Source organism: Macrotis lagotis, chromosome 1 (assembly GCF_037893015.1).
Source record: "Macrotis lagotis isolate mMagLag1 chromosome 1, bilby.v1.9.chrom.fasta, whole genome shotgun sequence".
Lineage (NCBI taxonomy): Eukaryota > Metazoa > Chordata > Mammalia > Peramelemorphia > Peramelidae > Macrotis > Macrotis lagotis.
In genome coordinates this window covers 892,919,257-892,932,419 of record NC_133658.1, presented here as the reverse complement: position 1 = coordinate 892,932,419, position 13,163 = coordinate 892,919,257, and the positions used below count along the sequence as shown (strand labels likewise).

General features: G+C 39.3%; 1 protein-coding gene across 1 annotated transcript in view; it reads left to right on the top strand.

Annotated features, from left to right (window-relative positions):
* The window catches only part of CCDC27 (coiled-coil domain containing 27), a 41,262-nt gene extending 28,362 nt beyond the window's left edge, over positions 1 to 12,900 (top strand). The window contains exons 8-13 of the mRNA XM_074192323.1: positions 2,383 to 2,626; positions 4,241 to 4,371; positions 4,545 to 4,622; positions 5,243 to 5,455; positions 10,751 to 10,858; positions 12,714 to 12,900. Of these exons, the coding sequence (XP_074048424.1) occupies positions 2,383 to 2,626; positions 4,241 to 4,371; positions 4,545 to 4,622; positions 5,243 to 5,455; positions 10,751 to 10,858; positions 12,714 to 12,836 (897 nt within the window). The 3' untranslated portion in view covers positions 12,837 to 12,900. The remainder of the gene's footprint in view (positions 1 to 2,382; positions 2,627 to 4,240; positions 4,372 to 4,544; positions 4,623 to 5,242; positions 5,456 to 10,750; positions 10,859 to 12,713) is intronic.
* The last annotated feature ends 263 nt before the right edge of the window (positions 12,901 to 13,163 follow it).

The window sequence follows — 13,163 nt, the reverse complement described above, 5'->3', positions numbered from 1 at the left end:
GTTTTCATAAAATCTTTCTTTGACTTCATCAGGATTTATCACAGTGGGAGCAAAGACAGTGATGTTGCTGGCTTGGCTTTTTCATGCAAGTGGCAATCACGTTCTCATGAGCCTGTCATTCACAGCTTTTGGTAGGCATTCAAACTTGTTTGACTAGATTATTTTGATTCCAAAACCTACTTCAGCTTCACAGAACTTCCCTTCACTGCAGCCACTGCAGAAAAACATGTATCTAGCTCTGACTTCAGTAAGTTGGTCTTCCTTTTCCAGTCTTGTTTCACTCAGAGCTGCTAATTGGATGTGATACCCACTGAGTTCTTTTGCAACAAGAGCTGTTTGTCTTTCAAGTCTATTGAGTCTTGTCTTGTCTATGAGTGTGTGCACCATGGTGAATGGAATCTTCTTTGAAGAAATTTTTTTGTGTTTTGACTGCAGAATGGGATTTCTACCTGCCGTGGTAATCAGACTTGGATTGGGTAAGCAGGCAATTTTTAGGACACCTTTTCCAGTCCTATTCTCACAGTAGGTGAGCAATGTGATCCTTAAAAGGCTGATCAGACTCTCAAGTGGCTGCAGAATCCCATTACTGCTTCCAGTGAAAAGACACTATGACCTGGGCCACCTGAGTGCACAGTTGTGACTACAGGTCCCAATATATTCACACTTGTTGCTTCTTCACTTGCCTTTGACATGAGACTTTGAGATAGGAATGGTAATATGGGTGATGTCTTTTGATTTGTGCATAAATTGGATTTCAGGAGTCAGAGTTGCATGAAGTCATCAGCCTCACTCTCACTCTCTTTCCCAAAGTCATCTTGATTCAGTGGCAAGACAGAGTCAAGACAACTGGTGATGGCTCTAGATGCAGTGGATGACCTTAATTGACTTTGATGTCTAACCAAGTTCTAAGTGTTCCACAACACCTGCTTCAGCCACCTTCATGGCCATTGGAACAAATTGTTCTCATCTGCCCATTCCACTAGTGGAAAACTTTACATGCTTGGGGTAGACACCCCCACCAAAACCAATGGGGTTGAGACCCCTTCAGTTACCCTCAATCTGATCTAGCCCATCTACCAAAATGGCTTACCAGGGTGTGGCCACTGTATAAGCTATAGCTTCTTGGAGCCACAGGTGAGAGTTAGGTTGCTCATATGTACATTAGAGGTCAAAACCAGTCCTGAATAAGTCTTGACAGCCCTCACACCAGATGTGTTAGTCTTTCTTGAACACATATTAAAGTAATAAAAAGAATGAAGCCACATAAGGAATTCTCTAAAGCATTTCTTACTTGTGTCAGGGTCAATTCACAAAAGATTTTATTAAAGTCACTCTATTCTTAATGTTTAGAGTGATTAGAATATAAAGCCTGGACTAAAAACCAGTTTTCTCTTTCCTAAGATTTCAAGATAAAGTAATTTCTGCAGAGCAATTTCTGCCTCACTGAATGAAATCTTTATTCAGTTCATCCATCCACCATTGATCTATCCCTCAACTAACAGTAATCCAGAATTTCCTTCATGTGTACTTGGGTATGGCTTGAGATACAGATTTTACATAAAACATTTTGCCTGCCCTTCATGGCTCTCACTGACACCAAGATATGAGGTAAAATGATATGTCTAGAGGTGTGTCATATAAAGTAGGTGCTTAATATGCTAAATTACAATGCCAACCAAAAATGCTATGTGATATCTAAAGAGTATCCTTCACATTTGTCTCTTAATTTCTCTTAATGAAGAAGTATACTACATTTGGTTCTGGATACCATAGTTTTGGAAAAAACGGACAAGATGGAAAGTATCAAGACATAAAAACTCAGCGAAAAGTCTCAAGTTCATATCATGGGAGGCTTGGATGAAGGAACTGGGCACATTTAGCTTAGAGATGTAAAGAATGAGTGTGAGACTTTACAGCTGTCTTCAAATTTTTGAACAACTATCTTGTAAAAGAAGTATTAGTCTTGTCTGGTAGTAATCTTGTTCACCCAGAAGGGAGAACTATGATTAAGGTATAGGAGATGAAAAAAAAAGCCTAACTTTAATTTAATTTGGGGTCGAAAAACTTCCTCACAATGAAAGACTCCCACGTAGGAATGGGTTGATTTGAAAGGTAATAGACTCCTTTTTCCCTAGAGGTCTTGAAAAAATGTGGGGATAACTCCTTGACAGAGCTGCCAACCAAAGGGAGTTCTTGTATAGATAGACATTAAAGTAATTCTGTGGTCCATTCCCACTCCTGAAATTATGTGTGATTCTCTATGGCAAAATCATTCCCCACTCTTTGACCTTCCAAGGGGATGAAAAACATAAATTATGACAACTATTGAGAAACTCTGATAATAATGCTCCTTCTCCTTGTCCCCACTCCTTCTCTTCGCAGCCTCTTGTTCTTGTTGGAGAAATCCCCGAGCCATCCCGTCTCCCTGATGAGTATGAGAGTGAAGCAGAAATCAAAGCCCTTGAAGACTATGACAAACTGTCAGAAGAAGACATAGTAGGAATCGATTATTTAGACAGGGAACTAGAGGAAGAGCTCATGGCCAGGATTAATGAGTATGAGCAAGTGAACCTTGAGCTCCAGACTGAACTGGAAATCACAAGAAATGAGTATTCCATTGTCGTAGGTACGATGCTACGTTGGGTTGCTGAGCCTAAATATGCAGAAGACTTATTTTGAGTGCTCTGGGAGATGGGGTACAGGGGTGGGGAGGTTAACCCCTTTTTCTGGCATTTTCTAGATACCCTTCTCTAAGTCTCCCTGCTCAAAGGGGCCAGGAGAATCAATGCTGCTGGCAGGTGTACTTGAGGGTAGGGAGGAAGGACATGAATGCTAGGTCACTAGTTTTGATTTCTGAGAGGCACTTCTAGAATTTGATCTAAAGGAAGATGGAGATGGAGAGATGGTATGTGGAGACAGAGAGTTAAATATGTCCAGGATGGAAGTATTTGGGATCTTTTAGGGTGAGGGTGGGCCAGCTGGCATTGGGGTCTGTGTGAACACACAATCTTTCTGTTCCTTCCCTTTTCTCTTTCTCCTTCTGTTCTTCATCTCCTTTTCCTCTCTGTTTTGTTTTTTCTTCTCTTTTTTCCCTTTGATTTCCCTTCTCTTTTTTCTCCTTCTTCTTGCAGTCTCTTCCTTTTCTCCTTATATCCATTTTCTCCTTTATGCTAGTTTTTTCTCTTCTCTTCTCCCCTTCATTATATCTTTTTTGACTATTTTTTCTTTTCTCCCATATTTTCTTTTTCATTCTTTTCCTTTTTTGCTACTCTTTCTTCTTTATCCCCCTCCTTTCTAACCTCCTTTTCTCCTCTTTTCTCATTTTCTCCTTTCTTGTCCTATTTTTCTTCTTCCTATTTTATTTCTCTTTTTCTCTTTTCCTTTTTTCTTTTTCCTCTTCCTTCTTCCACTTTTCTTCTCTTGTTTTCATTTTTCCTCTTCTCCCTCTTTGTTCTTTTTTCTTTCCTTCTTACTATTCTTTTTCTCTTTCCTTTTTTCCTTCTTTATCTCTTCCTTCTTTCCATTTCTTCTTCCTGCCACTCTTCTTTCTTCCTTCATTCTCTCCTAATGTCTTTTTCTCTTTTCATTTTTCCTTTTATTGTTTTCCTTTCCTTTTCCTTCTCTTCTTTTTTCTCTCCTTCCTCTTTCACTATTTCCCTCTTCTCTCCATTGTCTCCTCTTGTTCTTTTCTTTTTCTCTTTCTTTTTCTTCCTAATCTCCTTTCTTTGTATTGTTTTTCCTTTTCTTCTTTTTTCTTTCCCTCTCTTTTCTTTTTCCCCTCCTCCTCTTTCATTTCTTCTCTTTCTCTTTCCTCTTCCCCTTTCCTGCTCATCCTCTTTTCCTTATCTTCTCTTTTCCTATTTTCTTCCTCCCTTTCATTCTTTTTCTTCATTCTTGCCTTCTTATTATTCTTCTCTCTTTTCCCTCCTAACCCTCTTCTTCCTTTTTTCTTTATGCTCTTTTTCCTTCTTCTTCTTTCTGTCCCTCTCTCTTCATATTCTCCCTCTTTCTTCTCTTTTTTCTCTTTCTCTTACTCTCTTCCACTTCCTCTTTTCCTTTTTATCTTTCCTTCCTTTCTCTTCTCTCTCTCTCTCTCTCTCTCTCTCTCTCTCTCTCTCTCTCTCTCTCTCTCATCCTCCTCATCCTCTTCTTTATTTTTTTCTCTTGTCCTCTATTTATCCCTCTTATTTTTTTCTCTGACTATTTTTTTCTCCCTTTTTTTTTACTTTTGCTCCTTCAGGAACTATTTTGTCTTTACAAAGACAAGTGGATTTCCAAGAATCTCAACTGCAAAAAACCACACTGGAAAAGGAAATCCTGCAGAAGGAACTTCAAGAAAGAAAAGCTCAACTTCAAGCCATGTCAGACAAGGTTCTAGCCCCTCCAGACCAGCATGACCTACTTAGTCTTGGGGTCCAGGAAGTTGCTTCCTACTCATTCTATCACCCAGTGAACACATGACTATTGAGGTCCCATTGGTTTCAGTCCTGTACCAGGCTTGCTCCTACCACCATATTGAACATCCTCCTTCCCTTATTTTTTAGTTTGCCAGCCTCCGAGAAGGACGAAAACATGAAGAAATGATGGGCAACATTGAGAAAGACAATCTTAACCTCAGACAGGTCTGAGTATTTTTAGATTGAAAATATCTTTATCATTCTTATTATACGTTGAATCCTGTTACAACCGATACTTTTGAAGGATTAAAAATCTCACTATGACAAAAGAATTTTAAATACCAATTGCTGGTGCACTTATTTTAAGTAATTATAGATGACATATCAGTCGTACTTTATAGCTTGTGAAATGATTTATATACATTCTCTCATTTGACCCTCATAAAAATCCTGGGATGCGTCTACTAAAGGTTTCATTATTTACATTTTAGAGATGATGATATTGAGGCACAGTGAGACTGTGATTTGCTCTGACTCATACAGTTTCTAAATATCAGAGGTGAAATTTGCACCCAGGTCTTCTGCTATCCACTTGGGCTATTCATTATCATTAAACCTTAGCACAATTAAAAGAAAAAAAGAATATAGGCAATCTCTTGAAATTTATTGTAACAGGGTTTGGCTGGTAGCCAAAACATGAATGATAGTGGGGAATAGCCAGCAATATGGGGGGCCATTGAATTTGATCAGTTTTGAGCTATTTAGACTTGACCTTATTCCCCCAGTTTGTCTTTAGACTCAGGGGCCTGTCTCATCTCCATTTTATCTATTGGTTCTTCCCTTAGCATGTATCCGAGCTGGAGTACGAACTAAAGAAGAAGGAAGATGCCATCTCACAGTATGATAATAAGATCAGTCAACTGGAGGCCCAGGTGAATGTGGACCAAAATCACATGTACCAGCAGAAGCGGAACCAAAATGAGCTCCAGAGCCGTTATGAAGAAATGCAACTATCCGAGCAGCAGTACCGGGTGCTCCTGGAGAATAGCCAAGCCAGGGTAAAAACTTACACAGGGACCTCCCTTACACAAGGGAGATGGGGGTCTGGGGTCCCTCAAGCAAAGACAGATGACTTTGAAAATTAGTGAGCCAGTCAATTAAGTCAATCCAAGTACTAAACTAAGTGCTGGGTGATACAAAGAAAGAGAAAAGTCCTTGCTCTCAAGGAACTGATGACTGAATATGGGAGATAACAGGCAAACAGCTACATATACACACACACACACAATAAATAAATAAATATGGATTTAATGCCTTGTAAGAAGATCAGTATCCTTGGAAGGAATAAGATATAAGAAGACTGGAAAGGGTTTAAAAGCTAGTGGGAGAAAAGGATTTTATATTTGGTCTTGAAGGTCATAGGAAGCCATTGGGAGTAACGGAGTAAGACATGTGCTTTAGGAAGATCCGTTTGAGAGCTGAGTGGAGGTTAAACAATAGTGGAGAGAGATTTGAGGCAAACATATATTAGGAGAGTGCAATACGTTAGGCATAGGTGATAAAAAATGGACTATGGAGGTGGTTGTGTCAGAGAAGTGAAGGAAGCACACCAAAATTGTGCTTTAAAGATCAGTAACAGAATTATAGGATTTTAGAGCTGCTTAAAGCAATGTTGAAGACTGGTTGATTCATCTTCATTTTACATTGAAAAGGGACTTACATCCAGATAAGTTATGATCCAAGATCACACAGCTAGAATAGTATTACATCAGGGATTCCAATCCAGTTGGAAGTTCATCACCATTTCACCCCCCTCACCTCTTAATTCTCAGATTAAAGGTGCATCAATAATAAGACCCCTCCCCAACCTCCATTTACCATTCTCTCTTCCCAAATTATTTCTATTTCTCCTCTTAGCCTTCCTCAATTCTTCCTTTGTGCTCTTGGGAATTCCTGTTCCATAATCAAAACACTTGTCTTCATTTTAGACTTCTGTTTTTCACATTCCATATATCTTCTGGTACTCACAGAGACCAGACACACAAGGAAAAGTGAGAATTCCATTTGCTATCCAATGTCATGTTATCATTCTTCTCTTGCAACTATCATTCAGTAATATCTCTTCCTTTGGGGTTTGCTCTATGCAAATATGTCGCCTAATTCAGATTCAGTTGGTGATTATTTATTGACCACTTCCCCCTATCCTCTAATTCATTCTCTTTTCTTCATTTTCCTTTAAATTACCTTGGCTTCCAAGTTGCCTAATAGCATCAGCTCCCATGAATGACTTACTATTCCCTCTACTTCAAACAGAAGGTTAGTCAGACTCCTGGTTTGGGCGTTACCCATAGGAATTTGATTTCCATGATTAAGCCTCTGATATTCCTTTATGTGACTATAACTTCTTATCGCTTCATCTCTTCCTGTGCTTCACTGGTCCCAAAACCCAGGGACAGACTATTTTCATATTCCCTAGGACCTCCTGTCCCTGTAATCCCCAACTAAGCAATTGTTTACTCCCTGCTCTGGCCTCACTATCTTCTCTTCCCAATCTTAACCAGTTCAATATTACACAGTTCTCAACTCTACTTTGGCCTCTTGTGTTGTTGCTGCTTACACCTAGTCTAGCCCAATCATGGATTTTATTCTCATAGTCGGCTTCTTCTCTTTCTATTTGCAAGTTTCTGAACAAAGCCTAGGAAGTCATGTAATGGGGTTGCCCAGTTCCATTGCACATTTATGTCATTTGATTTCAACTGGTCCTCATTACATCAAAGAAATCTTCTTTTTAAAAAATTTTTATTTTTATTGAATTTTACAATTTTCCCCCAATCTCACTTCCCTCCCCCCAATCCCCACAATAGGCAGTCTGATAGTCTTTACATCGTTTCCATGCTATACAATGATCAAAACTGAATGTGCTGAGAGAAAAATCATATCCTAAAGGAAAAAATAAAATATAAGAAATAGCCAAATTACATAATAAGATAACTTATTTTTAAGAAATGAAAGCTAATAGTCTTTGGTCTTTGTTTAAACTCCATAGTTCTTTCTTTGGATCCAGATGGCATTCTCCATTGTAGATATCCTAAAATTGTCCCTGATTGTTGTACTGAAGAAATAAGCAAGTCCATTAAGATTGATCATCACCCCCATGTTGTTGTTATGGTGTACAATGTTCTTCTGGTTCTGCTCATCTCACTCAGCATCAGTTCATGCAAATCCTTCCAGGCTTCTCTGAATCCCCATCCCTCCTGGTTTCTAATAGAACAACAGTGTTCCATAATGTACATATACCACAATTTGTTCAGCCATTCCCCAACTGATGGACATTCACTCAATTTCCAATTCTTTGTTACCACAAAAAGGGCTGCTAAGCAATCTTCTTACATTTCCATTAATGATTCTCTATGCCCACCCCCATAATAGATGTTCCATTTCTCTATTCAAACCTCCCACACAGTCCTTTTCTTTCTTTCCCCTGCACTGCTGAAGATATTTTCTGGAGACCATAGAAGTCATTTCATATGTTCCTCCTTCCCTTCTTTATATCTCAACATTTTTTAACACCAACCCTCCTTTTTTATTTTTAGTCCATTCTCTAATATTTTTTTCATCTAGAATTTTATTTTTCCCCAGTTACATGTAAAAATTATTTTACATTTGTTTTTAAAAGTTTGAGTTCCAAATTCTCTCCCTTCTTCCTGCCCCCTACAATTGAGAAAGCAAACAATGTTATAAATGTGTAGTCATGAAAACATTTCCATAACAGACATGTCATGAAATAAAACATAAACACCTCCCATAAAAGAAGCTTCAAGAAAAATAAAATGTTTTGAAAGTATACTTCAAACTGTACTCATGCTTCATTAACTCTTTCTCTGGGGACACAATTCCCTTCTTATCTAATTATTCTTTAATGATCTTTCTATGACAGACCCCTTGCACCGTTGCCCTTTATGCCACACCCTCCCATCTTTTCCAGAAGATCAGTTCCATAATCATCTCCTCACCACTTAGCTACTGTTTGATTTTCTTCTATCAATTCCTTCCCTACTTCCTACAAGCATCCAGAAGTCTTCCAAGCTTTTTTTTTTTAGGATTTTGCAAGACAAATGGGGTTAAGTGGCTTGCCCCAAGGCCATACAGCTAGGTAATTAAGTGTCTGAGATCCGGATTTGAACCCAGAGACCCTTGACTCCAGGGCCGGTGCTCTATCTACTGTGCCACCTATATGGCCTTGGCAAGCTTTTAAAAAACCCTCACCTAACCCTATAATTTCTTCAAGTTGTCATCCTATAACTCATTTCCCTTACACAGCTAAACTCCTAGAGGGAGCTATCTTACTCTCCTGGTCTCCAGTTCCTCTCTTCTCACTCATTTCCCAAGCCTTTACAAAATCTTGTTTTTGACCTCATCACTCACCTGAAGTATCTCTCCACAAAGTTCCCAGTGATCTTAATTGCCAAATTGAATAGCCTGTTCTCAGTTCTCATCATTTGATACAGTTGGCTACCCTCTCCTCTAAGATAGTCTGTCCTCTCAGTTTTTGGTACACCCCACTAAATCATATATGTATGATATGGAGGCCTTCCAGAAAAAGACAATCAGGATGGAAAGGGGATTTCAAATCACTTCTAATGAGATTGGTTGAAGGAGCCTAGGGAAGGAAGGTCAGGGGAAGAGAAGATCTAGGGAAATTGTAATACTTTTCTTCACATATCTCAAGTGGAAAAAAGGATTAGATTTATTCTATTTGACCACACAGAGCAGAACCAGGAGCAAAGTGTTCCAAGTCCCAACAAGATAAATTAAGGCTCACTATCAGGAAAAACTTCTCAATACTTAAAGCCATCTCAAAGTGGAAAAGGGTGACCTTGGAAGATGATGCGCTCACTGTCTGAGGAATCAAGCATTTTTAAGTATCTTCTTTCTCTATGCCAGACACTCTGTGTTAAGCTTTGTTTAATTCTTATTTCATTTAATATTACCTTATTTGACACTCACAACAATTCCTGGGAGGTAGGTGTATTATTGTCTTCATTTTGCAGTTGAGGATACTGAGGCTAGTCAGGGATTAAGTGACTTGCCCAGGTCATACGACTAGTTCAGTCTTTTTGTTCCACCAAGCTGCCTCTGGACTAGATGACTTTTTTCCACAGTTTGATGTAGAGGGTGCCTAGGTTGGACTGTATGGTCTTGTGAAATGTAATCACTCAAATAATTTTCCAAAGGCCCCATGATCTCAATCATGTGGAGATGCTCTCCAACAAAGCAGATTGCAGCTCATCCATGCTTGCCCATTCAGTCTCTCCTCACTTATCCTTGACTTCCCATAAGTTTGCACAAGGTGTCTACCCAAGATGGTGGGAGCTCTCCACAAATATAGGCAAACAAATCATATGGAAACAAACCAAATAATCAGAGCCATTTGCATTTGAAATTTTAAGGAGGAAAAGAAAATAGAAGAAATAAACTTCAGCAACATAAAAGCAATTTTCGTATGCCTCCTCTTTTCCTATCTGCTATTTATGAAGTTTTCTTGACATTTTCAGTGGGTTTTTTTATAAACAAAATCATAGATACAGGCAACTCCTCCAATTTGAACTTTTTTTCCTCCTTTGAATTTTTCTGTATTTATTCACCTTTTTCAAAATGAAAAGGGCATTTTAAAAATTCCACTTTGGTTCAAACCTGTGATTTTGTCAGTGTAGAGAAAACCCCCTCACCAAAGCATGGCAGGAATCCAGTGAAAATTAAAGTCTTTGATCATTACCTGGGAAACAGTTTAAGTAACTTGACTGGGATCACAGTCATTATGTGTCAGAAGCAAGATTTGAACATGGATCTTTTTTATTTCAAAGCTAACCCTTTTCTCCTTACCTCATACTTTTTGGTTGGCTTGTTTTCAATATTTTAGTGAGAAGTTAATTCTTTTCAAACTGACTTTGCTTTCAGATTGTAACCATGAGTTGAAAGCACCAGTCAGCCTTACTTGTTAGAGAGGACAAAGGGGCTTTTGAACTTGTGATTTTAACTCTAGGGTACCTCTTCCTGAGGATATTGATGCCCTGGGTGGAATGAAAGCTTCCAGGAAATGTTTCCTGGAAGGGCTGCAATGTAAAACCTCCTCCATTTACCAACATTTTTTTTGCCTTTTGTAAGGCAATGGGATTAAATGACTTGTCCAAGGTCATACAACTAAGTAATTATTGTGTCTGAAGTCAGATTTGAATTAAGGTCCTCCTGACTTCAGGGTTGGTGCTCTATCCACTGCACCACCTAGATGCCCCATCATCAACATTTTCTTCTGCCCTCTAACCCTCTGATTCTGATGCTTTTTTGGTCCACAGCTTGAAAGGTTTAGAAGTAAAATCATTCAGGCTGCCTTTAGTGCAACAGGGACCAAGTCTCCCTCTTTAACAGAATTCACAGATGCGGACATCCTAGAGGCCATGCAGGTATGTTCCTGTCTATTCACCTTGCTTCCTTACTTAGAGGTATAAATGTCTCCCATACTGTATCTAAGAAAATTTTGCTCTTGAGGCAAATGATGAAATAATTTTAGTTGAGGGAGTGAGGTGGGGTGGATGAAAAACAGAGACTCCAGCTCACCATTGATTTGTAGTAGGGAAGGGAGGGGAAGAAAGGGGAGAAAACAATATAGGGGAGAAGCTCATTCAGTGGTAGCTTCCTATTTTAACTAATTATTCTTGTTAACTAAGCTGCTGTTAGCACCACTTAAATTCAGCACCCTGGGGAAAGCTCTGACTGCCTTACCCTAGTTACAACACAAGTTTCCTCTCACAGATCAAGATAGCCAAGTTTGAAGAAAATTGATCCTAAGGGCATTATCAGCTTCAAAGCCACCTCCTTGAGGGACATTATTTATTCTAGAGAGATGCCATATTTAGCAGAGCATCAACTAAAAATGAGAAATCCTGTTCATCAAGTTCTTTGTCATCATTCCAATATAGAAACCATTATTAACTGGAGAAAAGAGTTGTGGGTAGTGATGGCTAGATGGGAAGACAAGATCTTCTCAACTGGGGATGAATCCTTTGTTTGTAATCCTCCAGGATAGAACAATGAAAAGCATTCTTGCACTGCAAATGGAATAGACTTAATTTTGACTTTGTGACTTCTCAAAGTTGAAGGATCATGGGAAGCAACTGGAAACAGAGGTATAACTAGGGTGGAGTGATCAGGAGTTTGTACCAGATCACCAAATTTTAGAGGATACTGACAGTACTTATAGTCCTTCAGTAACATAGAAACAATTGACTTAGCAAGTATACCAACTAATTTGCCAGCTAGTTGCCAACTAGTTAGTAAGACTGAAGAATTAAAATGGGAAACTACCAGATGGAAGGTTTTCTCCTTCTTTTGCCCCTCTCCCACTAGAATACATCCCTATTGGGGTTTTACCCTTCAGGGTTCTACCCTGCTTCCCCAAAAATCAAGAGAAATCTTTCCCAGCAGTAGCCAGACACCCTCTGTCTCCCTATTATAAGCAATTGCTCTAGGCACTCTACCCATCCCTTTTGCAAATGAATTTGTCTAAAAAAAATCATTTCATAATGCTTGTTCCAGATAGTACAATTGCTCGTTATAGCTCCGACTGGGAAAGAGAAAACTTAGGTGGAATAGAACATCTGATACTTTATCAGTTGAAGGAATTCCTAGTGGAGAAATTTCCCCAAGGAACTGGAGGCCTATTAAATAAAAGAGGGATTCAGCCTTGCTCTGTTTGGTCCCAGAGGACAGAACTAGAAATTATAGGAAGGTAGCTTTCAGAACAATATTGGAAAAAACAAATTGAGTTATCTCACAAGAGGCTGCCTCAGGAAATAGTGGGCTCTCCCTTTTTAAAGAGAAGTTGGTTGACCACATCTCAGAGATATCCTAAAGGAGATTCCTGCTGAGGCAAAGGTTAGTCTAAGATATCTAGATTAGTCTTAGACCTCTTTCCCAAATAGATAGTCTTGGATATCTCTTCCAAGTTTGAGACTGTGTGACATCCTGGACTGGTTCACCAAACAAGGTGGCCACATTCCTTCTCTGGACATTTCAGAGGAAAAGGGACTAAGTTCCATCTTACTTGTATCATTTAGGGGAGTCCTAGGTAGAGGAGGAGGGGAAAAGACAGAAATTGGGAAGTCCTTGAGGCCAGTAACTGTATTTTTTTTTTGCCTCTTACACTTAGTGCCATGCCTAATACATAGTAGGCTCTTAATGAGTGTTTCATGATTGATTGAATATTGATTGAGAAGCTTGGAAAAGTCATTTTTCTCTTTGGTTGTGTTTCATTTATAGAGAATCATTAATGAGCGACTGGACTTTTATCAGCAACTGAAACAGAAAGGGGTGAAAGTACCCCCACTCCATCAGAGTGAGTTGGTGTCCGTTGCCCCCAAGCCTAAAAAGGGTGGAAAGTAATAATCCAGTCTGAGAAAATCTAATGGAATCTGTTCAGCCAAACTGAACAAGCTATTTTCTAGTAGTATCCTGCCCTGGTGTCTGTTCTTTCTAGCTCCGATTTCAAAGCCCTGGCTGGGATGGGCCCAGATATATTCCTGGGATGTTCAAAGCTTCTTCCTGCTCTTCCAGCAGCAGCATTAATACCACCCCCCCAATTCTTCCACAGACCCTCTTAGCAGAAGACTGGTCATTTTCCCCTCTCTCCTACTCCATTCCTTACTTCTTTCCTCCTACCACCCCTCCCCATGCTGGTCTTTCTACTACCATTCTTCTCTGTCCCAGACC